Here is a 25,843-nt window from a genome sequence, read left to right on the forward strand (position 1 = left end):
CGTTAAAATGGGTTTGTGTTAGCGCCGTTAATGACGCGTTAAACTGACAGCACTAACTAGTCATTAACAGAATCCTCAATTGAACCGGATCATAAATAAAAAAGGCAGTGTTCTTCCTTGCACAACTTTTATCTGACGAAATAATGTTTCCCCTAATAATGTTCACAACATTGATGTGGAAGCTTCAGCATATGTTTGATTCTCAGGTTTGAGATAATACTACTTTTTGTGCTTTTACGTATTTCAGTGATAGGTTGGGCCTACATAAGTAGGGCTGAACGATTTGGGAAAATAATCAAATTTTGCGAATGTGATTTAATATGTAATTTTTAAATTGTATCCTATTTTTTTTCCCCCAACTAATTTTAATGAATGATTTAAATATGACCGTTGCGGTAATCTATCGCGATTATATCGCAAATGCAATGAATCGTTCAGCCCTAATATTAAGTCTGTATGCTTGACTGACAGCTGCAGCTGTGTACTCTTTTTCTGTTTTGTTTCTTCAGCCACTGAATATGCCACATCTGGATATCTGGAATTGATAGATAAACCTAACTCAGGAAGACTCCACCATGTGGTCCATGGCGGAACTCCCATCTCCAGGTTCAAATGTAACCGTACTGATGACCCGAGTGAACTCAAATCCACTCTGTGTTATGGTGGAGTTTTGGGGGAATTTTAGCAAGGAGAGAAGGCTTATATATGAGCAGATGCGAAAAGAGATACAGTGTTGTGGAGAGAGATTTCGAGAGGGAGAAGGGAGCCCAGGAGACCTGTGCTTGGTTCAGATATGTGAAAAATGGTACAGGGCACGTGTTGTTTCATGTCTTTCCTCCAATTATAGTGTGTTTCTTTTTGATGAGGGGAAGACATTGAATGTCAAGACTAACACGTTGGCCTGGGGCAAGAGAGAGCATTTCCTTCTACCTCCCGAGGTGGAGTTGTGTGTTCTTGCCAATGTTTTACCATTGTCTCCTGATAACAAATGGTCTCCCATGGCCTTGGAATTCCTGAGATCTCTTTGTGGTAAGGTGGTGACTGCTTGTGTTCAGGAAGTCTTTGTGTCTCAACGGGCATTTCTCCTTGATATCCCATGTCTTTCACGTCAGATTTTGGAAATGGGTTTTGCCAAAAAGCTTGAACCAGGGAGGTTCAGAGAGTTTGTTGTACATACTTTGCAGCCCTCAGGCAGTGGCTCACCCACAAAGCTTTCAGTCAATCAGTCCATGAGTGACAAATCTACTGATGTCCGGCACCTGGAGACTCAACTGAATTACATGTACCCAGAGCTGCAACCTGAAATGGTGGAGACAGTTGTTGTGACGGAGGTCACAAATCCCTCACGTATTTTTTGTCAGCTGAAAGTTTTCTCACAGGAGCTAATGAAATTGACAGAGCAGATCACCAAGCATTATGAGGGAAGAGTTGGAATTTGTCCACCACCTAAAACATTGGGGTCTCCATGTGCAGCTAGAGGACCAGATGGCAAATGGTATCGAGCAGTCTTGCAGCAAGTCATGACATCTAGCAATGTGGCAGAGGTGTTACAAGTGGATTATGGAAAGAAACACTTCACTCAAATTGACAGCATGAGACATCTGGCTGCAGAATTCTTCAGAATGCCTGTTGTGACCTATGTGTGCTCGCTCCATGGTGTTATTGACAAAGGTGTTGGATGGACTGCTTCTCAGATTGATTATCTGAAGTCCCTGTTGTTAAAAAAGACATTGATTGCTAAATTTGAGTATCAAAGTCTATCAGAGGGTGTTCATTATGTCACTCTTATTGGGGCTGGAAGCAGGAACCTCAACAAAGACTTTGGCACACATGCTGAATGTCTCATAGAATCAGAAAAGATCCTTGAAGACTTTAGCATTAACAAGAACACAACTCGGAGGTTGTGTCCACCCAGCCTTGGTGAGAAAATGGAAAACAAGTCAAATATGCCGAAAGAGAGCCTTCTAGTTAACACAACACACAAGGCTGTTGTGCAGTATGTTGAAAGTCCATCTGAATTTTGGGTTCAGACTCAGAAGTATGCACATGAATTTGACCAGATGATGAATGACCTGACAGAGTTGTACTATGATCCAGCATCTGCAGAAGGACTAATAAGAAATCCAACAATTGGTCTGTTCTGTGCTGCACCGTCTAAAGATGGTTCTTACTACAGAGGTAATGTTCGTGAAATACACGGCAAGCAGTTGTTGGTGTATTTTGTCGACTATGGAAACACAGAGATGGTGGACAGTCTAAGCCTCTGTCATTTGCCTTCTAAATACCAAATGCTGCCACCTCTTGCATTGAAATGTGCTCTGGTTGGGATCAAACCAGTCTGTGACGGTTGGAGTGTAAAAGCACTGAATTTTTTCTCAAACTTTGTCATGGACAAAGTTCTTGACCTTCATGTTGCTGGCAAAATGGATGACAAACATGTTGTTCAGTTGTCTGATCCAGCAGTAGATGGTGAGAAGGACCTGTGCCACCTCATGTGTAGTGCTGGGTTGGCAAGGAAGGGAGAGGCCATTACCAAGCCTGTTTCCAGACCACAAACCTTCCTTCAAGATCCACAGGTAAAAATCATTGAGACCAAGAGTGAGGCATTGTCAGGCAGTGGGGCAGCAGTGCCCAAAGCATCCAGATCTGCGTTCAAAGAGTACTTGTTTTCAATTGGAAGCTCAGTGGATGTTAATGTGTCCCATATTGACAGCCCAAATGACTTTTGGTGCCAGATTGCCAGAAATATAGGGTACTTGAAGTTGCTTATGCAAGATATTCAGTGTCACTATGCAGACAGTGAATACGAGGAACTCACTGAAGCTACCTGTGTAGCTCGTCATCCTGAAAATGGAATGTGGTACAGAGCTTTGGTCATTTACAAACACCAGACCCCTCATGTTGATGTACTTTTCATTGATTATGGACAAACCAGGAAAGTTCCTCTGCAGGAACTCCGTCCTATCGGACCGTCCTTTCTGAAACTGAATGGTCAAGCCTTTCGATGCAGCTTGTACAACCTCATTCATCCTCTATCTCACACCTCTCATGAATGGGACTCTAATGCCACACATCTGTTCCAAGAGTTTGTCGATAGTGCATCAACCATGAACATTGCACTGAAGTGTACCATATATGCTGTAATGTATGACATGCAGAAAGTGGTTTTCAATGTGGTGGACTTGGAAACCCCATTCCAGAGTGTGTGCAGTCTTCTAGTTCAGAACGGGTTGGCTCTAAGTGCTCCTCCAAGGAAGGCTCCTGTCCCACCATTTCGTTTAGACACCTATTACTACTCGACGCACAATCTTAAAATGGGGTCTGAAGAAGAGCTAATAGTGACCACAGTGAAAAGTGTGAATCAGTTCTACTGCCAACTTGGTAGGAACTCTGAGGTGATAAAGGAGCTGGCTGACAAAGTCAACTTCCTTTGCCACCAGCTGGAGGCTGTTCAGTGTCCAAAGACATTTGGAACTGTCTGCTTTGCAAAATACACAGATGGGGAATGGTACAGAGGGCAAATCAAATCTACCAGCCCATCTATTGTGGTCAACTTTGTGGATTATGGGGACACCCTAGAAGTCGAGAAGTCAGATTTGCTTCCAATCCCCATTGAAGCTGGTGAGATCATGTCTGTGCCTGTTCAAGCTATTGAATGTGGGCTTTCTGATATCTCTGCAGATGTCCCAAGAGATGTAAACACCTGGTTTGAAAGGTATGTGATTGACCACTTCCTGAAAGCAGTCATTGTGGCAAAGGAACCAAGTGGGAAGCTATTGGTGGAGCTGTATGATGGAAAATCTCAGGTTAATTCCATGCTTAAAGAAAAGTTTGCCGCTGAGATGCAGAAAATAAGACAGGACGCTGCCTTGGAGCATGACACCAAGATTTCCCAGAACTATGTGGGAAGAGATATGGCCAGGTTTGAGTCAAACGCACAAGCCAATGATTACCGGCAGAGGAGACAGGGCCCTTTCTACAGAGATGGTGATGTGAGAAAAGTATTTAAGCCTGACTCAAATTCTCAAGTAAATGAAGTCTGGCAAAAGCATTACAGCCCCACACACATCCCTTACAACAGAGGAGATGCAGGCAGAAATTCAACCAAGTTTGAGTCAAAAGCACCAGTCAACAACACAGAAATGTCATTTGATAGAGGTGACGGGAAAAATCTGGTCAACCTTTATTCAAGACCAAAGACAGATGTCTGCCAAAAGCAAGACTATCCGAGACCAAGCTCACTTAGCTCAAGACACGGGGGGAAACAAATCACAATGGAACCAACAAGAGCGTCTTTCAGTGATGTGTCTGGGTCAGTGTCAACAGAGTTCAGAGTAAGGTCAAGCAAACCTGCAAAAGACGGTATCCCTGAATCATGTCCTACACGACCCATTGAGGCTTCTGTTGTCTCCTCAAGTAAAGGCACTGGTCCACAGGTTCTTCCAAAACTGTCAGATCTCCCACCAAAGTCCATCATGCCAAAAATGGAGTTGGAAGTCTTTGTGTCACACTGCAACAGTCATTCAAGTTTCTTTGTACAGCTTGTCTTGGATGAAGATGACATTTTTTCCATGGTGGAAAAGCTCAATAATAAAGGAAATCCTACCCCCCTTTGTGTGAAAGACATCCGAGAAGGGGATTTGGTTAATGCGGAGTTCCCAGTGGACCAATCCTGGTACCGTGCTGTCATAAAAAAACAAATTGGGAGTGACTCTTTTGATGTAGAGTTTATTGACTTTGGAAACACTGCAAGGGTGTCCTCTTCAAAAATCTGCAGACTTGCCCAGTCGCACTTGGGTCATCCCAGGCTAAGCATTCATTGCTTCCTGAGTGATCCCATGACCATAGGCAGTAAAAGGTATTCAGATGACTTCAGCAATGAGATCGATGGGATTGATGGAGTTATAAACTGTACGTTTATTCAAGAAAAAGAAACAAGTTGGGAAGTGATCCTAGTGGCAAATGGCAAGAGACTTGGAGATGGCCTTCACACAAGAGACTCCACAGCAACATCTGATTTGCCAACAGGCAAGGACTTAAGTCCAAATCAAGACAATTCATTGTCTGAGGGTGCCACTCAAGCTTTGGAAGAAGTTGTAGGTTTGTACAAGAAAGCTGATTTATCTGAAGGACAAACTCTAGATGTTTTTGCCTCCTCCGTAAGCGGGCCTGAGTACTTCTGGTGTCAGTACTCAAAAGCAGACAAGCTCCAAGAGATTTCTGATCTTGCTCAACATGTGGGAAATGCTCCTGAACTCAAATCTATTAACATAGGGTCACTTCATGTTGGGAACGCCTGCTTGGCTCTCTTTGCTGATGATGAACTATGGTATCGAGCTGAAATCCTGTCAAAAGAGGGAGACTCTCTCTCCGTTCTCTTTGTAGACTATGGTAATGAGTCACATGTCAATGTTGGCAAAGTGAGAGCCGTCCCTCTTCAGCTACAAGATATTCCCTCTCAAGCCTTTCTGTGTCAGCTGGATGGTTTTGACCTCTCTCGTGGATCCTGGAAAGAAGGTGCTGCCGATCAATTTTTTGAGCTGTTAAATGATAAAATCCTGAAGGTGACAGTTGAAAAACCTACACAGTTTGAGGATGGAAGGACATCATACATAGTCAGTGTGGAATTTGAGGACCAAATCATCAGTGACATGATGAAAGGGTACTGGTGTTCATCCTCTGGCAGTGGTGAGTCTCCTGAAACCACAGGGAAATCCGCTTTAACTGAGCCAGCAGCTCCTTCCCAGTCTATCCTTTGTGCCTCTGACTTGGAGTCTGTTAAACCATCTGTCCCGGAAAAACTGACTTGTGATATGGATAATTTGCCACAGGAGGTTTTTGATTGCCCAGTTGCTGAACTAGAAGCTCAGAGTAATCTACAGGAATTCTCAGAAACACTAGATGATTGCGCCATCCCCATGTTGCCTAGTGCTGAAAATCTTGATGTACATGTAGAAGAGGAAGCCCTTGAAAAAGATCCAGTGACTGCTGCATCTTCCTGCATCTTCCAAGAGGAATCAGTCATGCCTTTGACCGAACCTGCTGAACAACTTCTGAAAGATGTTGTCCAAAAACTCATTAGTGATACTTTGGTGATAAGTTCAGCGCAAGCCTTTGACAAAAATGATCTGGATGAATTTGCCAGCAGCACTGTATTCATCTTGGAGGAGGATTTAAATGAAAGTACTCCTGCACTCTGTATTGATGAAAGCTATGAGATGTCTTCAACCTCACATGATCTGGGAGTTAATGGGGATGAGGACAGTCAGGCATGTGAAGATATATTCGCAAAGTCTGCAGAAACAACTGGCGCAAATCCTGAAACTGGAGAGGATGCTCTTGAGGATGAAAGCGCCAATGAAGTTATTGATTCCAGTAAGTAATGGCAGTCAACAGTTACTACGTTTTTTTTACGTTTTTTTGTCATTTAAGGTGGTATTGTAGTGATTTTAGTCATTTTAAATAGTTTGTGTAATGTTTTCCATTTGATCATCTAAAAAAATTCAAGATTTAGGCAAACTTAGAAGAGCTGCTGGAAATGCCAATGTTGGAGGAGAATGCATTATCTGGTCCCAAGCTAACCAGAACTGGTGCCGTGCTAAAGTGTTAAGCATTTCCAAAGAGACTTTCCTGGTAAGCATCTTTCTTTCCAGCTTACATACTTGAAAGTATTAATAACTTGGAATTTCTAATTGGTTAATTGAAATTTCTTACATTCAGGTGTTGTTACTGGAGGAAGATTCTCAAATGGCAGTTGATCCACAAAACATCTTCGAAGCCATTCCAGAAGAGCAAACTGAGGTATATCTGAATTGTCCTTTAACAGTGTTTCATAAGGTTGTTGTTTTTTTTGTTCTGGAGCCTAAAACCAGAATTATTATTTTATAGAGTTCACCTGTAGACACAGATGCTGCCTTGTCAGATGATCTTACCCAAGGTACGTTTTTGTTAGTATGTTTCCATTCATTTCTCATTGAAGAATAACTGATGCTAAACTTGTTGCAATCTGTTTGCTGTGTGGAGCGAAGACACTCAAGTGGAAACTGATGTATCGGTAGATCCTCCAGAGTCTGTTTCAGATGACGGGGTGAGCATGTCTGATGGCAGACAGTTTGAAAACAAAAATACTTTCAAAATGTTCAACTCACTTTGTACATTACTCTACTAGATGTTCAGATGATGGTGCAATAATGCCCATGTTGAACTCCACCGGTTAACCTTTCTGAGGAAAGAAATCACAAAAATACAAATACTAGGATGCTTTGAGTCATTTTGGATTCAAGTGCATTTATAACACACACTACCATTTTCATAGGTTCAGCCAGAAGAGTTCCAGAGTGATGATGATGCATCATCTGACAACCATGGGCCTGTTGGTTAGTTGTCCTTTCTGTAATTCAGATGTAGCACTGGGTAACTGAAGTTATCTGGTGTGAGAACTGTGTTTGTAATCTATGTTGTTATTATTCTGACAGAGGAACCCAGTTCCATCGAGGTCGAACTTAAGTCTTGTGAGGTACAGGCAGATTCAGTACCTTCACCCCAACTGGAAGAGGTAGGTGAATCAACTCAGGAACAAACTAAATAATCATTTAAATTTAAAGAAGACCTTTAAAAATGATTGAAGTTGAAACAAGATCTTCCTGTTAATCCTAAAAGAAACAGCATGTCACATCCTTGCAAAATGTAATTTACAATATATTTTAGGATCTGTCGTGTGAATGCCAGGCTGATGTGGATGCCTTAGTTGACATATCAGGAACAGCAGGTTAGTAGTTATTCTGACCTGGTTTTTATGTTCATTGCCTCGGAGATAAGCTGAGTGGCATTTCACCCCAAGTAGTTACCCTATCCTTTATGAAACTTGAATATTGTGTGTCGGCACATGTATTTCCTTAAAAACATGTTGGCCAAAAGAATTATATATTAATAATATTTCACAAATGTATGGTCGACTTTATCCTATACCTAGACACAAGTCCACATTAAACTTGATTTAGTTAGCCCTACATGACTGATATGGAATATAAGGTTATAAACTGTACAGTCCTGCTCACCATTATTGGCACCCCTAGTGAATATGAGCAAATAGGCTATGAAAAAATATGTCTTTGCTGTTTATCCTCTTGGTCTTCCACTCAAAATATTCATAAAAATCTTTTCATTGAGGTAAAATAATTGAGAGAAAAAGTTTTTTTTTTACATTAAATAAATATTATTCTTCAAAACATGTGTGCACAGGTATTGGCACCCCTTAATTAAATGTTTTGTGCAGCCTCCCTTTGCCAAGATAACAGCTCTGAGTCTTCTCCTATAATGCCTGATAAGGTTGGTGAACACATGGCACGGGATCTGACACCATTCTTACATACAGTATCTCTCCAGATCCTTCAGATTCTGAGGTCAACGCTTGTAGACTCGGCTTCAGCTCGTCCCACAGATTTTCTTTGGGGTTAAGGTCGGGGGACTGTGATGGCCATGGCAAAACCTTTATTCTGCGGCCGGTGAACCATTTTTGTGTTAATTTTGAGGTATGCTTCGGATCATTGTCCTGCTGGAAGGTCCAACCATGGCCCATTTTAAGCTCACTAGAGGGGGCTGTTAGGTTTTCATTTAATATCTGCTGGTATTTGATCGAGTCCATGATACCATGTATCCTAACAAGATGTCCAGGGCCTTTGGAAGAAAAACAGCCCCACAACATCAAAGATCGGCCACCATACTTCACAGTAGGTATGGGGTGCTTTTCTGTATGGCTATCTTTCTGTCTACGCCAAACCCACCTTTGTTGTTTTTGCCAAAGAGCTTTACTTTGGTCTCATCTGACCATTTAACTCAGTCCCATTGAAAGTCTGACTTCCATTTGGCAAACTGTAGGCACTCTAGTTTGTTGTTGATTGACAGCAGAGGCTTTTTTCTGGCAACCCTCCAAAACAACCTGTGGTGATGTAGGTGGCGTCTGATGGTAGGTTTGGAGACTTTCTAACCCCAAGACTCAACTAATGTCTGCAATTCTCCAGCTGTGATCCTTGGAGATTATTTTGCCAGTTGAACCATCCTCCTCACGGTGCGTGGGGTCAATGTACACACACGTCGTCTTTCAGGCTTATTCTTAACATCACCTGACACTTTAAACTTCTTTATTATTTCCATGATAGTGGAAATGGGTATTTTCAACTGGTACGAGATTTTCTTGTGTCCATTTCTTGATTTGTGCAGCTCAACAACTTTTCATTGCAGATCGTCACTGTGTTCTTGGGTCTTTCCCATTGTGATGAATGACTAATGGAATTTGGCCTGTGTCATCTCATATTTGTACATCAGTGGAACAGGAAGTCATGGTTAACCTCTTAAGAGTTCATAATTAAACAGGTGAACTTAAAACATGACTGGAAATATACTTCAGTTATATTTCAATTATAAGATTTTTCTAGGGGTGCCAATAATAGTGGCACACATGTTTTTGTAAAAAATATTTATTTAATCTCAACCGTTGTTTTCTCTTACAATAATTTAACTTCAATGTAAAGGTAAGATTTTTGTGAATATTTTGAGTGAAACACCAACAGGATAAACAGCACAGACATATTTTTTCATACCCTGTTTGCTCATATTCACCAGGGGTGCCAATAATGGTGAGCAGGACTGTAGGTGGGTATGTCCCTTTGTGCTAGTGCCCCCTAAAACAGGGTAGGCTCAAAGCAGTTTTTGGGCAATAGCTTGGGAAATAATGTGAAATAAAAAAAGTTGTTTTAAAAAAAAAAAAACACACATGACGTATTCCAAAATTGTTACAAATGCAATGAACAATATTTGTTTTTATTTCTAGAAAATAGGTTTTTGTGATTAGTAAATTGCCATAAATGCTTGATACAATCTGATGCCGCTACATGGTACGTTTAGTTATTTTCCAACCTGTAGGTATAGCCAGCTGCATTGTGAAATATAACTGCTTGAATTTAGGGACAACATATATGTGGATAACCGTATGAACGTCTTAGTAAATATTTGATAATGTAATGTTTAAACACTCTGAGTCCTTTTTAGAAACTTCCCTCAGCCGCAGTAGCTTCATTATTTCCTGCAGTCATTAATCCGATTTGGACAGCAGTTAGAGTTTTTGACCAGTCAAATCTCAAATTAACCAGTAGTGACAGTAGTAACTGAAATGTATTAAATGAATGCTTTTATTATTCATAGAACTGGATGAGGACCCTAATGATATCCCCGATGCAGTGGAGCCACTTGCTGCTGAGGAACAGGTGAATTAAACCAGCTTTAGTTTTTGGATGGAGAGTTACAAAGAATATATTTACTGTTTTTAAACCGTTTTTTACTGTTCAGCAGATTGAGGAGTGCCTGACCACTTTGGAAGCTCCAGGTGAAGTGGTTCCTCTTGCAGTTGAAAAGGCCCTACTGGAAGAGCCCGAGACCACTGGTTGGTTATTCAAGTTATGAGCTGTTATAAGTTAAATTATTTATAGAATTACTTTATGGTTGAATACTTCAAGTTCAGCTTCAGTCTGCATGACCTTTAATCGTCACCTAATAAATACAAATCTAGGGTACCATGACAATTAACCATTTGTCTCTTTGTATTAGATCTTTGCAACCCTTTCCAAGTACTAACACTTTAAAGTTTTGTTTTGTTTTTTTGGCAAATGATTTTGTCCAAAAAATAAAACATTATGCTGAAATAAAGCACCATGCATAAGAAAAGGTGTACACCTCATTTTTAGTTAAAGTCTTACAATAAAGTGTACTTCTGGGTAGTATGATCCATTCAAATACATTGTACTTTTTTTTCAACTACTTTTCAGCAGAACAGAACCAGGAACAACATCAAGAAAATGCTTTGCATGCTGATTTCCTAAGAGAAGAGAAAGAGGTACATGTTGAGCAAACAATGTAATGTGCCTTACTGACATCTACAAAAGTCAAAACTACCCATGTGTTGGACCTCATTAGTATTGCCTACCCCAGTGTTATGACGCAACCTTAACCAAATTTTTCCGAATATTAACTGCACCGTATATAAAATGCATTGCAGTATTTATCAAATGGTAATTCAGCCTGAGATGGAGTCATGTCAAATCTTTGTTAGTTAGTGTCTTGTGTCAGTTTATGGAATAGCTTACCGTATTCTCCAGACTATTGTACTGTATATATCTACTGGATTACAGTATTTGACATATTATCAAACAAACCTTTGTATTGACCGCACCCGTGTATTAACCACAGTTTATTATATGGCAACGACAGTACAAGCATTCTGATTGGCTAATGGGTAGTCATGCCAGCCGCGTATTGACGTTCTAGCCGGTCTGTGGTCTGATAACTATTGTTATTGCACTCCGGTGACATCAATCTTAAAAATGAGTGATACCATGTACCAAGTACTAAACATTACATCCTTAAAAATTAGCGATATATCAACTGCCATGAGCATGTATTGATAGAATCAGGACTCCTATTATGAAATTATCTGAGAACAGAAACCAGTTGAATGTCGTGGTACCATGACAGTTGATGACAGTTGAAGAATAAAGACTCAAGAATTTGCGAACATTTTGATATCGGGTAATACTTTTAAGGACTTAGTACAGGTCAGTACAATTCAGAAGCAGCGAAAATGTGTTATTGAAAGTGATGATGAAGACTTGACTACTATAGTTTGAAAACCTTGTGTTTAACTGTAAATTAGAGCCATTTAAGCTGAGCACTGTTGTCCGTTTTCTATTGATCATTGTAACTTGAAGTTAGCAAGTCATTGTTTGCTAGGCAACACCTGAAACACTGTGTCGTGAGAAGACTTGAGAGCTGAACAAAACGACATGTTTTCTATTTACAATTACCATTTATTCTCAAAATGAAAAGAGTTTAAAATGCCAAATAATAAACAACTTACTAACCTCAACCGTTCGGTCATGTAGGTAAATTGTCAGACTTCGGCTTTGCGGCCTCAGTCTGATAATTTACCTACATGACCTCACTCTCGGTTAGTAAGTAGTTATTATTGAGCGTTACCTCATGCCATGTAGTTAGTTGGCTAAAACTTGTATGAAGTAGGGATGGACATTTCAGGCAAAAATACTACACCTAACAACCCAACCAATATACCTTACTGCATATCGACCCCATGGAGCAAGATACAACAACGGACTGGTGATGGCCACAATACACACCGCATGTTGCACCCGGATTCCGTTAAGGCCCTTCTCCACATTACAGCATGTGCCGTCTGTAGCCCACAACTGTTATACACAATAACATGACTGCCCAACCATAGAACCTGAGCAGCAGGATACAAGAACAACACAGCCTTTGTAGGCATTTCACTGGGGTTTCAAGCAGGCACCTTCCCTCATCAGTGTTTCGTTGAATTAAGACCTACCACTACCATAGACAACAACAGATACACCTTAAGATACACCTCGACAAGATTTCACATATCTCAGTGTTAGTTGCGGTTAATTCAGAACCCCAAGTAGTGTGCAAACGTTTCAGCCAACCACTGGCTCCCTTTTTCAGCAGCCTCAGACAACTCCTTTAAAGCTCCATTGAGTGACCATCCTCAAATTCCAAAATCAAGTGTTGTGGTTGACTTTGCTGCAAAGCCTCTAACACTATCTCCCCCTATCTGGTCTTGTGTGCTTACCAACCAATCTCCAATCCCACGCTTTGCCCCAAAGAAGTTAAGTTTCTAGCATCACGTTAAAATATGAAGTCAAACATTTTCGTTGTGAGTGTTTGCTTCAATGTCACAAAATGGTACACAAAATCATCTCACCGTGGTTTTTAATGTAGCTTGAGAGCATGAACAACTACACACCAGACATACTGCTTTAAATGTATCTGCTTTGTCACACAAATTTTCACTATTGATTTTCTCACAGGTTCCACTGGGGGAAATCCAGACAGAGAGTTGTTCTTCAGCTGAAGAGACTGGGAGCACCGGTCAGCAATCGCAATAGTACTCTTTTGTTACAATTGACTTTCAAACTAATGGTTGTTTTGCATGGCGACTGCACTCTGACATAATGTCTGAAACTGTTTGATTACAGAGCAGAATACAGAACCCCAAGGGAGAGTCGTTGAAATATTGGAAGTTTTACATTTTTCTCCAGATGAGAAGGTAGTCCAAAAGCTCCAGTGTGTTTTGTGTTCTTTTCAAAATCCCATATGGTCTTTGAAAACTAGACAGCAGCAGTAGTTGTTACAACATAGGAAGTGGCTGTTGAAATCTATGTTTATGGGATCCATTTGACTGTACACCAGATTCATTTTTTCATAGATGTCAGAGCTAAATTGAAAATGTGCTGTTTTTCCAGCAGATAAAAGTTGAAACTGATGGTGACTATGATGATGAGAAAGGAGATGCTGATCAGGTGGAGAAATCAAATGGTAATTCAGCCTGAGATGCTGTCTGGTGAAATCAATCAATGGTGAAATCAATGGGGGGAACATTCTCTAACAGCGACCAACTTGTCATTGTTTCTGTCAAACAAGTTGTGAATTTGTTGTAACATTAAAACAGGGGACGACTTACTTACTCTGTGCTCAAAGTGACGTGAGGAGCTCCAGCGGTTTCCAGTGTGTGAACGAAACACTCGGAAGAATCACATGAACGATTTAATTGGTTGTTGCGTTAAATCTGCTATTTCCTGATTGGCTATTATGGCCCCTTTCTTTTTGCCTTTGTATTTTTATTGGCTGGTAAGTGACAGGGTCGAGTCAGTCAGGACAGAAAGCAGGCAGGGAGATGCGCTCTTGAATGCCGTTGGACAGCAAGAACAGTGCAAGAATTTTACTGGGGCACTGGAGACTTTTACTAAGGCACGTGCCCCAGTGAATAAGGTCTAGCGCCGCCCCTGAGCACCTGCTACTTCATGGTCATTAAAGACTGAGTGTGAATGAAAATGTATCTACTTCATGTTTTTGCCAGATACAGTACTGGGATTAGTATGTGAAGGAGTGAGAGAGAAAGAGACGCATTCACGCTTTACCTGGCAGAGTTACTGTGCGCGTTACCAGCTACCTGGTGAAAAAAAATGATTCCCATGTATAGGTCTCACCCAAGTTTTATCCCCAAGGCTGCAGACATTTTACAAAATCAATGTATACACTGTGGTTAATAGTCTGGAAATTACGGAAGTCAGGTGCTGTTACTGAGGAGATGGGTTATTGTGCACTTGTCCATTGCTTCCTTAAAATATGGCCTACGGGTAAACAGCGTCTCCAAAGAAAATTGTGTGAAGTCAACATGCATCATACATTCATTTTCTGTTACATCATACATTCAGTTTCAGTTACTGGGATAATTGTGAAAGATGACTGTTTTTAGAGTAATGTAATGTTCTCCTAATGACCTTTATTTACTGATTAGATATTTCTGCTGAGCTGGATCTGATTGACCTGACCTCTGACACTGAAGACTCAGACACTGCTTCAGATGATACGGTAACTTGCTTCTCACATCAATGCTGACATTAAAAATCCTACTTCCTGAGGCTTCATGTACTTTTATGTGAATTGTCACTCTCTTTTAAAGAACTTCAATGAGTACAAAAAAAGAATTTAATTTACCACAGGTCCTGACGTTTAAATTAGTCAGTCAGAGACATGGTTCCAGGGAGCACAAGGAGAAAAAATGTCAAACCATTTAAGTTGAAACAAAAAAAAATCTTCAATGCTGATGTCCTTACAGGTGAAAGATGTCAGTGAGAATACGGAGATGCTCAAAGCTATGAGCCAGTCCATGGGTAAGACGTACCTGCCACTTCCTTTAAAGTCCTTCTTGAAATTGATTGAATACCCCAAGTGTTTCTGTATTTAATTCTGTATGTTTTTTTGATCGTTGGAAATACTCAAAGAACACACATAAGTAAATTAAAATATATAGATTAATTTTGTTAGAAGAATACCTGTACCCATGTTTTAGTTAACTGGCTTAGATATCCAGGAAATACTATATTGATGGGTCTATACAGTCAGTATGTATAGAGCAACAGCTCTCCTGTACAAGGAACCAGCTTGAAAGTGCATACGGTAGATTACAGCCAGGGTTTATATTTAGCTGTTGATGGGCCATGTACTTGTTTTTTTTTTTTTTTTAAATAAGCATCATAACACATTTGTGATTTGCCTTTCATCAGAGGATATCTTAAGTGGAGTAACACACCTCAGCCTACAAACAGAGAAGGCTTCTGATGACAGCGACGACGATGTTATATTCGTGTGTGCCATGAAAACTCCATTGCCAGAAGAGTGATGATTGACTACAGGTGGCTGTACTGTTCATACAGAGAAGTTGAGTTTTCTTTATCAGTACTCTTAGAAATTAATGAATGGGACTTTCTTTGGATATAGAAAAAAATCTGCAAGTTCAGTGGATAGCTTCCTTTTTTTGTTGTTGTAATGGTAATTTTTTTTGTTTGTTTCTTTCAATATCTTCACAAATAAAAGCCATTATGTTTTTGCTGATGTGTTTCTAAAAAAGGATAACACTGCTGAATTCTTGAAGAAATATATTGACTTAAATATAGTGTTAAGATAGCTGTACAAAGGTTTGTTGTTATCTTTATGATGCCAATATGAAGGGTCATATCTCTCAGGCTTTTCACAATGCCTTGTTCTTTGTAAATTTCAGACATTTTTGAAATGTTTAATAATAGAAGAATTTATGTTTTGTGGCAAAATAAATAAGCAAGTTTATAAAGTAACTGCATTTTTTGTTGCATACTTTCAAGACATTAGAATTCGTCTCCATATCATGCAGACTTTGTTAATAGTACAAATGAATCTACTTAACTCCAGTGGATTTGATCTTGCATTACTGATTCAGATAAATGTTGATACAAAAAATAAAGAAGTCCAAATATAATCTTTCCCCATTTTAATGAAATATTGCAAAGTACAGTGAAAACATATAATGAATGTGCCTTACAAGGAGGACAGGTAGATTTATTTTTATAGTGATCGTTGAGGAAAACATATGGATGGCATCTGATGTCTTGTTACATGGTATTCAGTTATCTGAAAGGAAAGACCTAGAAATGTGTTCGTGTAATTTAAGCACAAAGACAAATAACTGAAAGTACTGTAGTGTTCAAATAAGATATGGCATACAGTGTTGGTTGTTATATTACAATGGATAATGAGTTGAAATTAAAAACAAGCGTAAGGCACAAGGGAAGGATAGTGATTTCTGACTTTCAAAAGACTAATTGAGTCAGTATGTAGTAAAATTGTCTCATGAATACTGCAACCTTTAAGCCCCTCCTCCCCTCTACAATATCCCATAGCATAATCATGATTTTTGAATGGCTATTTTACTACAACCAACCAAGGAGAGCTGTAGTCAACTGCTTTTACAAAACCTTAACCATTTCAACCCAGGGAACATTTAACCCTTTTTCTGTTCAGAAATTAATGATTCATAAAGATTTTTTTGAGAGGAAGTGCTAATGAGCAGAATATTCTGATGTTCTGGGCCCAGTTCATTAAGGCGTATACTTAATTCTGACAAACGGTAAACCTGCACAGGTCCATAAAGTAAAACTCATCTCCAGCATTGGCTCAACCCCTACTGTACACATACAGTCATGTACACATCAAATACATGCTTTCTTCCCTGAAAAAAAGAGTAGGATTAGAATTGTAGAAACAAAAATAGTGGTACTGATGTACATGTAGTTTAAAACTCATCCATGTATTCACACATTGTCCTTATCAAAAGAATCACTAATTTTAGGGCCGGACCATTCATGTTCCACTGAGGGAAGAAATGTGTAGATGCTGCTTGCCTTTTCTGCCCCCCAGTTCCACTGGGAATTCTTTAAAAAAAAAAAATTGGTGCAAAAGGCTCTCCCTCCCTCTGGAGGATACAATTCATATGGACGACTGCAGAACAGTAACGTTGGTGCCTTGAATTAAGTTGTCATCCTTCCCATCAATCAGCGCGTCCCACTGATTAAAGTCTCCCTCAAGAGCTGCAATATAATTTTTTTTTACATTTGATCAAATGATTCTTTCAAATCTCAATATATATGCCTTTTCTTAAACATATGCTCTGTCTCAGACAACTTAATACCACTAATGTAATCTTGATCTTAATCTTGATCTTGCCCTTAATTTAGGAAATAAATACTAAACTCCTCAAAAAAAGTTCGGAAACATTTCTTCAGTCGATTATCCCTCCCCTTTAATAATACCAATTGGTATTGTTTTGTATATTGTTGGAAAGCCTGATTAGTCACCTTTACAACGAGGTACAACTTGTAAGGATCGTGCATTCGTGGAATGAGCAACACAGCTAACTGTGTGGGTAGCGGCCCACATTTTTTTGCCAAAATCCTAAAAAAAAGTTTGGAAACGTTTCTTCAGTCGATTTTCCCTCCCCTTTAATAATACCAATTGATATTGTATTGTGTATTGTTGGAAAGCCTGATTAGTCACCTTTACAACGAGGTACAACTTGTAAGGATCTTGCAATCGTGGAATGAGCAACACAGCTAACCGTGTGGATAGTGGCCCAAAAAAATGTGCCAAAACCCGACTGCAATATTCTTCTGTTGGTATTCACTCTTGCTTTGAGTTGCTTGGTGGATTTGATGATTCTCCCACAGTATTAAGAAAAAAAAAACATATTGACCATTTTTACACTTTATTCATTTTATACTGTCAGGGACCTCAGTAGCATGTGGATCGTGCATTCGTTGAATGAGCAACACAGCTAACCGTGTGGGAATGAGATTCTGGAGCCAATGGCGACCCCATATCTCCAGAATCTGGGACCTAACTCCATCCTCCAGGATGACAGCGCTCGCCCCCACAGAGGCAGGATCATCACAGAGTACCTCAAGAACTTGGGAGTGGAGAGGCCTGCCGTGAGTCCAGACCTAAACCAAATTGAATACTTGTGGGATCTGCTTGGGCGTGCAGTACGTGCCAGAGTGACCAACGCAACCATGTTGGCTGACTTGCTACAAATTCTGGTTCAGGAATGGGATGCCATCCCACAGGAGGTGCCAAGCTGTTGTGGCTGCGTATGGATCTTCCACATGCTACTGAGGTCCCTGACAGTGTAAAATGAATAAAGTGTAAAAATGGTCAATATGTGTTGTTTTTCCTTAATACTGTGGGAGAATCATCCAATCCACCAAACAACTCAAAACAAGAGTGAATACCAACAGAAGAATATTGCAGGGGATTTTGGCAAAAGAATTTGGGCCGCTACCCACACGGTTAGCTGTGTTGCTCATTCCACGAAATCACGATCCTTACAAGTTGTACCTCGTTGTAAAGGTGACTAAACAGGCTTTCCAACGATATACAATACAATACTAATTGGTATTATTAAAGGGGAGGGATAATCGACTGAAGAAAAGTTTCCGAACTTTTTTTGAGGAGTTTATATAAAACACTCAACTAGCCACAGCTTATAATCCTCAATTAAATGGTCTTGGAAATGTGACGTGCCTATTTGTTAAGCAATGTACAAATAATATGACTTGAACACATAGCTAAAATGTAAAAAAAAAAAAAATAATAACTCACACAGATGTCTCTGCAAGAATGCCAAACAAGCGTTGTTGCACAGGTTCATCGCCACATTAGGGTCAATTTCACCTTTCAACTTCAGCAGCTTGCCCAGCCAGTATCCCGTCAGAAATGTGAAGTCTGGAAAACTCTGGTGCACTGTGCCCCTGTTGGAGCAGAAGAGTCAGTCATGCCGCATGCTGATTTATAAATACAATTATGAGATTATTTCTCGATATAGCATCTTCTATACATTTCAATACACAGGTCAAATGAGATGGCTAATCGTGTCCACATGACGATACCTTTCAATAAAGTTTGAAATTAGACATGTTTTTTTATATTCATATGATTAGATTTTTTTTTTTTTTTTGGTCAGGTTATCCAGTATACAGTGGGGAAAATAAGTATTTGAACCCCTGCCGATTTTGCAAGTTTGGCCACTTACAAAGAAATGTGTGATCTATAATTATAATGGTAGGTGTATTTTAACAGTGAGAAACAAAATATCAACAAAAAATTGAGAACTGCATTTTATAACATTTATAACTTTATTTGCATTTGATGCGGAAAAAAAGTATTTGAACCCCCAAGCAAACAGCAAGAATTCTGGCTCCCAATGACCAGTTATGTGCCCAAGAAGCAAACAGATTAGTCCTTATTAGGTCTAACAAGGTACACCTGATCTGAACTGGTGACGTGTATAAAAGAAACCTGTCCAAAGAATCATACTTCACACCTTCAACCTCACCACCATGGGCAAGACCAAAGAGTTGTCCAAGGACGTCAGAGATAAGATTGTAGACCTGCACAAGGCTGGAATGGGCTTCAAAAACCATCAGCAAGTAGCTTGGTGAGAAGCAGACAACTATTTGTGCCATAATTCGTAAATGGAAGAAACACCAAACGACTGTCAATCGCTCTAGGTCTGGGGCTCCATGCAAGATATCCCCTTTTGCGGTATCGGTGATCCTCTGAAAGGTGCAGAATAACCCCAGAACTACACAGGGGGAGCTTGTGAATGATCTGAAGGCAGCTGGGACCACAGTCACCAAGAAAACCATTGGCAACACACTACGCCGTCATTTTTTGAAGTTCTGCAGCACTCGCAATGTCCCCCTTCTCAAGGAAGCACATGTACAGGGCCATCTGAAGTTAGCCAATGAACACTTGAATGATTCTAAGGAGGATTGGGGAGACAGGATGTGGTCAGATGAGACCAAAATCAAGCTCTTTGGCATCAACTCGACTTGCCACGTTTGGAGTGGGAAGAATGCTGAATGTGACCCTAAGAATACCATCCCCCACGTCAAGCATAGAGGTGGAAACATTATGCTTTGGGGCTGTTTCTCTGCCAAGGGTACGACCGACTCAACCGCATCGAGGGGACTATGGATGGGGCCATGTACCGTTGAATATTGGGCTTGTACCTCATTCCCTCCCATTGAAAACGCAACCTTAAGGATTTGGAGAGGATCTGCAAAGAGGAGTGGACCAAAATCCCTCCTGAGATGTGTGTAATCCTGGTGACCAACTACAAGAAACGTCTGACGTCTGTGCTTGCCAACAAGGGTTATACCACCCAGTACTAAGTCATGTTTTCCTAGGGGTTCAAATACTAATTTTCTGCATCAAATACAAAAAGTCATAAATGTTATAAAATGCAGTTTTCTCAATTTTTTTGTTGATATTCTGTCTCTCACTGTTAAAATACACCTACCATTACAATTATAGATCACACATTTCTTTGCAAGTGGCAAAACTTGCGAAATCGGCAGGGGTTCAAATACTTATTTTCCCCACTGTAGGTAATCAATTACTTGAACTAACCCATGCACTGAGTGCCTGTTTTGATGCACCCTTTGGATGGCAATTACATTCTTGATGGACCACAAACAGCCTTTTAGCACAAGCCAATAACTCAGTATAGTTAGCTGACCTGATCGTAATCATTTTGCGGGGGAAAAATGCAGAGTCCAGCTTCTTGATGCGCGAAATATTGCCAGCCCACTGGAACTTCTCAGAGTTGATGAAGAAGATGGGCTGCTTGACTCGTGGAAAGATCTCCTCATCTATTGGGAACATCCAGGCGTCCAGTGCAATGCCACACCTAAAGGTCAGTACAAGGTCATAATCTCACTTTTTTGGGGATGACAGTTATGTCATAAATTACTAGTTGCACTGTTTGGCACACAGGGGCTTAGCTTTTGACAGGATTTTAACCATAAATTATACGTTTGTGTCATGTAATAAAGCCTGTTCAGAAATGTTATTTTACAATTGAATCAGTCTGGTACGTACTTGAATTTGACCTCCTTACATAGACCTTCAATGACGGTGGCTCCACCAAATGAATGACCCATAATGGCAATTTTACACAGGTCCATAGAGTCCTGTGTAGAAATATACAAATCTAGTTTACAAAATACTTTGAGCGCATTATTATTTAATCTTTAATCTTTTTTAAATAAATACACAGGGCATCCCCTCACACTCACCTCCAGTGTTGACCAATCAAACTGGGTGCGCAGAACATTTTCCACAGGGCTTCCTGTGTTGATCTCGATGAGAAGGTCCAAAGCCTTTATACACTCATCTGCTCTTTGCTTGACCTTTCATAATTCAACAACATATAAAAATCTTTCAACAAACAAGTGCATTTCGTTTTAGAAAATTGCCACTGATTGCTGATTTTTTTTACTCTTGTCTCATTTAAAGGTCTTCCGTTATTCTTAAAGAAAAACGAAGGATCCCCAGAATGTCCTCTAAATTAGCCCTTATATTGAAGTCACAGGAGGCATGGAATCAGTTTGGTCAGCACATAGCTGTTACATTTCATGTGGATTTGTTTTGTAACCAGTGCACGTCTTAAGATTGTCTAGCGTTACATTTCATACCTTAACATCAAAATCCAATGTTAAGACCATGCCACACTGCCAAATCAACCATGCAAATAATTTTTTCATCTCAGCGTGCTAGTCTGTATGTGGCCTTAGGTAGGTGTAAATGGCACCTGTTTGTTCCTCAGGGGGAACTCGTGCTCCCCAGGTTTCAGGGGTCTATAGTACATCCACTGCTGCTGGAGATGAGGGGGGTTCACGCTGGAGGGCTTACACGAGGCCTGCTCCTTCTGCTGCTCCACTTCGCTCTTCTCCGTGAAATAGAAAGTTGCTGACGCAGATTCGTCCCTTTTGTAAGGAAAAATGCATTAATGTAGTTACATATATATTTATAAATATACATTTGTATATTAACCTCCGTCATTAAGATACTGTTAAATCCTCATTCTATTCTTGCCCTCAAACATGAAAGAATATTGCAGGCCTCTTTAGACAAATAGTTACATTCTGGAAGGGAAGTTTTTAGCTCCTTATTTAGAGTTGGGTGAAACTCCTAGGCCCATGGCACTCTACGGCAGTCTATTTAATTCTCAAAAGGGACAGTTTGTATGATTTAGGGGGATCTATTGGCAGAAATGGAACATAGTGTATTATTGAATTGGTCTATGATCAGATGTGACTACGTTTTGTGTTTTCATTAGTTTACAATGAGCCATTCATATCTACATAGGGAGTGATCCTTTTCCATGGAGTCTGCAGTTCTACAGTAGAGATGGTGTTTTGGTTTGTCTCTTCTGGGCTAAAGTGGGCCTTCTACATTTGTATGGCACTTGACAGCCACCGTAAGCTTTCCTACACACTTGGAAAGGGAGGGGTGCTCAATTGATTGCAATTCAGTAACCTCACCACTAGATGCTACTAAATCATACACAATTCACCTTAAATGCTGCAATTTTAAAGGGTAAAAAAATATACATTATTCTCAAGACCACACATACCGACAAAATGTACACATTCGCTGTACTGTGTCAAACTGTCCACATCAATACATTACGCTGCCCTGCATGAACCACAATGACCATTCATCTTACTTTCAGGCATTGGTACCGTCAGAGACTAATACTGTGTTCCAGACAACTACCATGGATCAGTCTATAGGCAGACATATAGCTACCACATTCCCACACCCTGACCTTTATGTTTTCCAGACAGGCTCTGTTGCCCACACCGCCCCACCCAATGAGAATGTGATGACCTAGTTTGTCTCATTGTGTGCAGCCTCTTCATACATACAGGACCATAAACCCCACATGGAGTGTACAGAAGAGAGTGGGCGTTCCTCTGTGTGTGGAGGCAGGTATTCATGGGAGGATGTTTTTCACTGATTGAGGAGGGAAATGAATGAACTGTGTGCTCCATTGCATGCCCTCACATCACCACAAACACACACACATATGCACACACACACATATGTGCGCGCGCGCACACACACACACACACACACAGTTGGAATTAAGCCAATGATTCTGAAAGTTACCTATGCTCAACAGCAGCTACAATGAACCCTTGGGAGGCCAGTTCACAACATATAGCTGAGTACAAAGTCCTGTGGAAGCCAGAAGATGGTAAGAGCTGTTAGAGACATTTTTACTACTTTGAGAATTCATGCACGGTAAATCAACTATCTCTGCTACATTCACTCCAACGAAATGTGTTTTTTTTTCATCATATAACATTACAGTGGCTAGAGCCCTCTCTGCCAGTTAAGATGCACTGAAGTTAGAGGGAAAGGTTACCTAAAAGCGCCCAGTCCATGTGAGAAGATGACCACTGGACACTTTCCACATGATTTGAACGAAGCATTCCAAACAGCTGGGATTTCACATCCCCCTGATTGACCATAAAGAACAATAATTGTCCACACATAGCTAGCAGGTAATCACTAAGAAACATGCCTTGTGATTCCATTCATTTATTTAAATGTAACGTCATCATGGTCATATCGCCCATTCTTAATGTGTACCAGTATTCCTGAAGGAAACTCAGAGAGAACGACATGTACAGAGCGAAAATCTTTCTGATGTTACAACATGTACCCACAATATTAACACAATCACATACTCACCAAAGAGGTAGTTAAAGATTCTTTCACTGATTGAGCGGTTGATCTTCATGAAGTCGGCCAAGCCGTTAAAATACTCCCTAGTAGGGATCCAGTCTGGCCTTTCCAATACCTCAGAATCATGGCATGGATAGTACAGCCTTAAGAAAGTACCCTTGGATACAACAGCGAATGGTACATTTTAATTATGTTGAAAAATTCATATCTTAGTGAATTTCTGTTTGCTGCTATGTGAAGAATAAAGGTGGATGTATAAGAATATTTAGCAGAGAAGTCTTATGAAAGTCTGACTGAAGGTTACGATTAAGTTAATGACGGACAACTAGTTTTACTTGTGTTTCAAATGTTATGATAAACTTTTGCAACATGTTGGGTACATGAATGAAATAAAGAAACAGATTGTACATTTTAAAACAACATGTCATATTTAGCCAAAAAGTATAGCTTATTTCCTCTAATCAGAACTAAAGATTGAACTATGATTCGCGTTGCGTTACTCATCATATCGCTAGTCACCAGGAAATGCATCAAAGTCTCATGTATAATGGTCTTGGGAAACCACCCGGAACATAGCAAACACCCAGTGCTACTGGTTAGTAAGTCAGCATTGGTCAAAGTCGTTATGTGTTTTATCTTTTCCTGGTTGCACCAACTCAAATATTACTCACATTTAGATACAATAGGATGTTAGCTATGAGTCACACTCATATTCTGCTTTCCTGGTACAGGTAAGTGCAAAATAAGTCTTTATATAGGACAAATTGAAGAGAGCATTTGTAAGCAAATAATTCAGTATTAAGTGAATGTCTATTTATCTCCCACACACCAAAGGGAGTAGATATTTTGGCCATCTCCATTACACTGCCAAACCTTTAAATCATGCTTAATTAAAAAAGTCATACAAGTTCCTCTATGAAGGGTTAATTTGTCAGCTGATTGTGATCTCTCTCTCTCTCTCTCTGACACAGTATCACCTTACCTCTATTGAATGGCCCACCATGAGATCCGTGCAGCCCACCTGGTGGGGGCCATTCCCCGGTGGGATGCGCATGCTTCTGTTGTGGCCACCGGTATTCCCCATGACCAGCGCTGCCCAGCTCCAGTTGTGCCTCAAACCTGATCAGACAACGAGCAAACACATAGACCACATAACAATCAGCTGACCCCACTCCCGTGCCACGAAACCATCTCTGTTTCACAACCTTCTTCAGCGCTTAACCCACAAAAAAAGCTGTACAAACTTGTAACCAACACGGTTTGTCATGTGATGGATACATCTCTAGCGTTATATTATAAACAGGCTACAGCTATGTGTCGTAAAACACGTCAAGTGGCAGATACTACAGCATTATTCTCGGCAACAATAGAGCAACAGTGGACAACAGTAAAAACAAACTCAACAAAGTGCCCGGGCTAACAACATGGCCATGTACATACAAACTAATGTCAGCGTCATGTGCTAGCTTCAATGAAATCTGAGGCACCGTGTAGCTAGCTCATTTAATAGTAGAACGACCTATGATAGATTACTCGGTGTAACCCCATTTACCAAAACACCTCTGGGTGACTGTCAAATTACAAGCGGGACTTTTTGACATGCCCTTACAGTCACATTAACTGAGATTAGCAAACTAACATATTCGCCTAGCCAGATGATAACTAACATAGTAAATTCATGCGAACGTGCTCATACCTGCTGTTGTTTTGGACAAGTCATACACTTTCTTGACCAATGCCAGCTGTATAAATCCAGAAAAGGTGAACATTGAAGGTGGTTGGCAGTCAACAGTGACTAGCCTCTAGCTAGCGTCAGCTTGGCCCCGACCACAAGAGCATGACCCTGCCGACTTGTTAATCTCGGGAGTGGCCAAAACCAAAACTATGGAGTATAGTATGCAGCAGAGTAAAACTAGTGTAAATACAGTGTCGCTTCCGGGTTCGATTTCTAGGTGGGAGACGCGGTAGCAGTGTGAAGTTGGCCCAAAGACGCCCAAATAAGAATTGCGTACTTCCGGGTTACGGGATATTTCCAGCGAAAAACGGGTGAATGGGTATCAAATTAGTAGTCCAACGTATGACTGTTTTGTATCTTATGTTGTGGACTGTTCAGCGTACTAACGGACTGTTTAATGTTTGTGTTGTATCTTATGTTGCGGACTGTTTTATGACTGTTTTGTATCTTATTGCTGGCATTGATGGCATTGATATTCGCGAACGTCCATACACAAACAACAGAACAGACTTGTGCACACCGAGTCATATTTTCTATTCGCGAACGTCCATACACAAACAACAGAACATATCATCAGAGTATGGAGACAGATTTGTCTCAAAATTATTC

At 40.3% G+C, this 25,843-nt stretch overlaps 2 protein-coding genes across 3 annotated transcripts; one reads left to right on the forward strand and one right to left on the reverse strand.

Annotated features, from left to right (window-relative positions):
• Positions 1 to 383: 383 nt before the first annotated feature.
• Positions 384 to 15,271, forward strand: tdrd6a (tudor domain containing 6a; the record flags this gene model as incomplete). The annotated part of the gene is made up of 18 exons (XM_080859379.1): positions 384 to 395; positions 549 to 6,375; positions 6,509 to 6,633; positions 6,721 to 6,801; positions 6,889 to 6,937; positions 7,029 to 7,087; positions 7,316 to 7,376; positions 7,476 to 7,555; positions 7,708 to 7,768; positions 10,201 to 10,262; positions 10,348 to 10,438; positions 10,821 to 10,888; positions 12,897 to 12,957; positions 13,065 to 13,135; positions 13,332 to 13,404; positions 14,387 to 14,460; positions 14,708 to 14,762; positions 15,156 to 15,271. The coding sequence occupies 18 exons, from the start codon at positions 384 to 386 to the stop codon at positions 15,269 to 15,271; spliced, it is 7,026 nt and encodes a 2,341-aa protein (XP_080715505.1).
• A 622-nt stretch (positions 15,272 to 15,893) lies between these two features.
• Positions 15,894 to 25,472, reverse strand: pla2g7 (phospholipase A2, group VII (platelet-activating factor acetylhydrolase, plasma)). Of its 2 annotated transcripts, XM_080857975.1 has the most exons (11): positions 25,196 to 25,472; positions 24,482 to 24,618; positions 23,506 to 23,656; positions 23,177 to 23,270; positions 22,918 to 22,986; positions 21,554 to 21,728; positions 21,039 to 21,152; positions 20,842 to 20,933; positions 20,480 to 20,650; positions 18,559 to 18,707; positions 15,894 to 16,991 (listed from the first exon to the last, which is right to left on the reverse strand). In XM_080857975.1, exons 1-11 carry the CDS (start codon positions 25,266 to 25,268, stop codon positions 16,891 to 16,893), a joined length of 1,326 nt encoding a protein of 441 aa, XP_080714101.1. In that variant the 5' UTR covers positions 25,269 to 25,472; the 3' UTR covers positions 15,894 to 16,890. The 2 variants fall into 2 exon arrangements, with proteins under 2 accessions (XP_080714101.1, XP_080714102.1); XM_080857976.1 differs by lacking the exon at positions 22,918 to 22,986.
• Positions 25,473 to 25,843: the final 371 nt, after the last annotated feature.

This window comes from Sprattus sprattus (genome assembly GCF_963457725.1).
Source record: "Sprattus sprattus genome assembly, chromosome: 2".
In the NCBI taxonomy this organism is placed as follows: domain Eukaryota; kingdom Metazoa; phylum Chordata; class Actinopteri; order Clupeiformes; family Clupeidae; genus Sprattus; species Sprattus sprattus.

Excerpts from the sequence above, each read along its gene's own strand:
- pla2g7 (XM_080857975.1), bottom strand. The coding sequence starts at position 25,268 with ATGTTCACCTTTTCTGGATTTATACAGCTGGCATTGGTCAAGAAAGTG. Across the intron at positions 23,657-24,481 it reads TGGTGGGCCATTCAATAGAG|GGTACTTTCTTAAGGCTGTA; the intron begins GTAAGGTGATAC and ends GTTGTATCCAAG. Across the intron at positions 20,651-20,841 it reads TGTAAGGAGGTCAAATTCAA|GTGTGGCATTGCACTGGACG; the intron begins GTACGTACCAGA and ends ACTGACCTTTAG.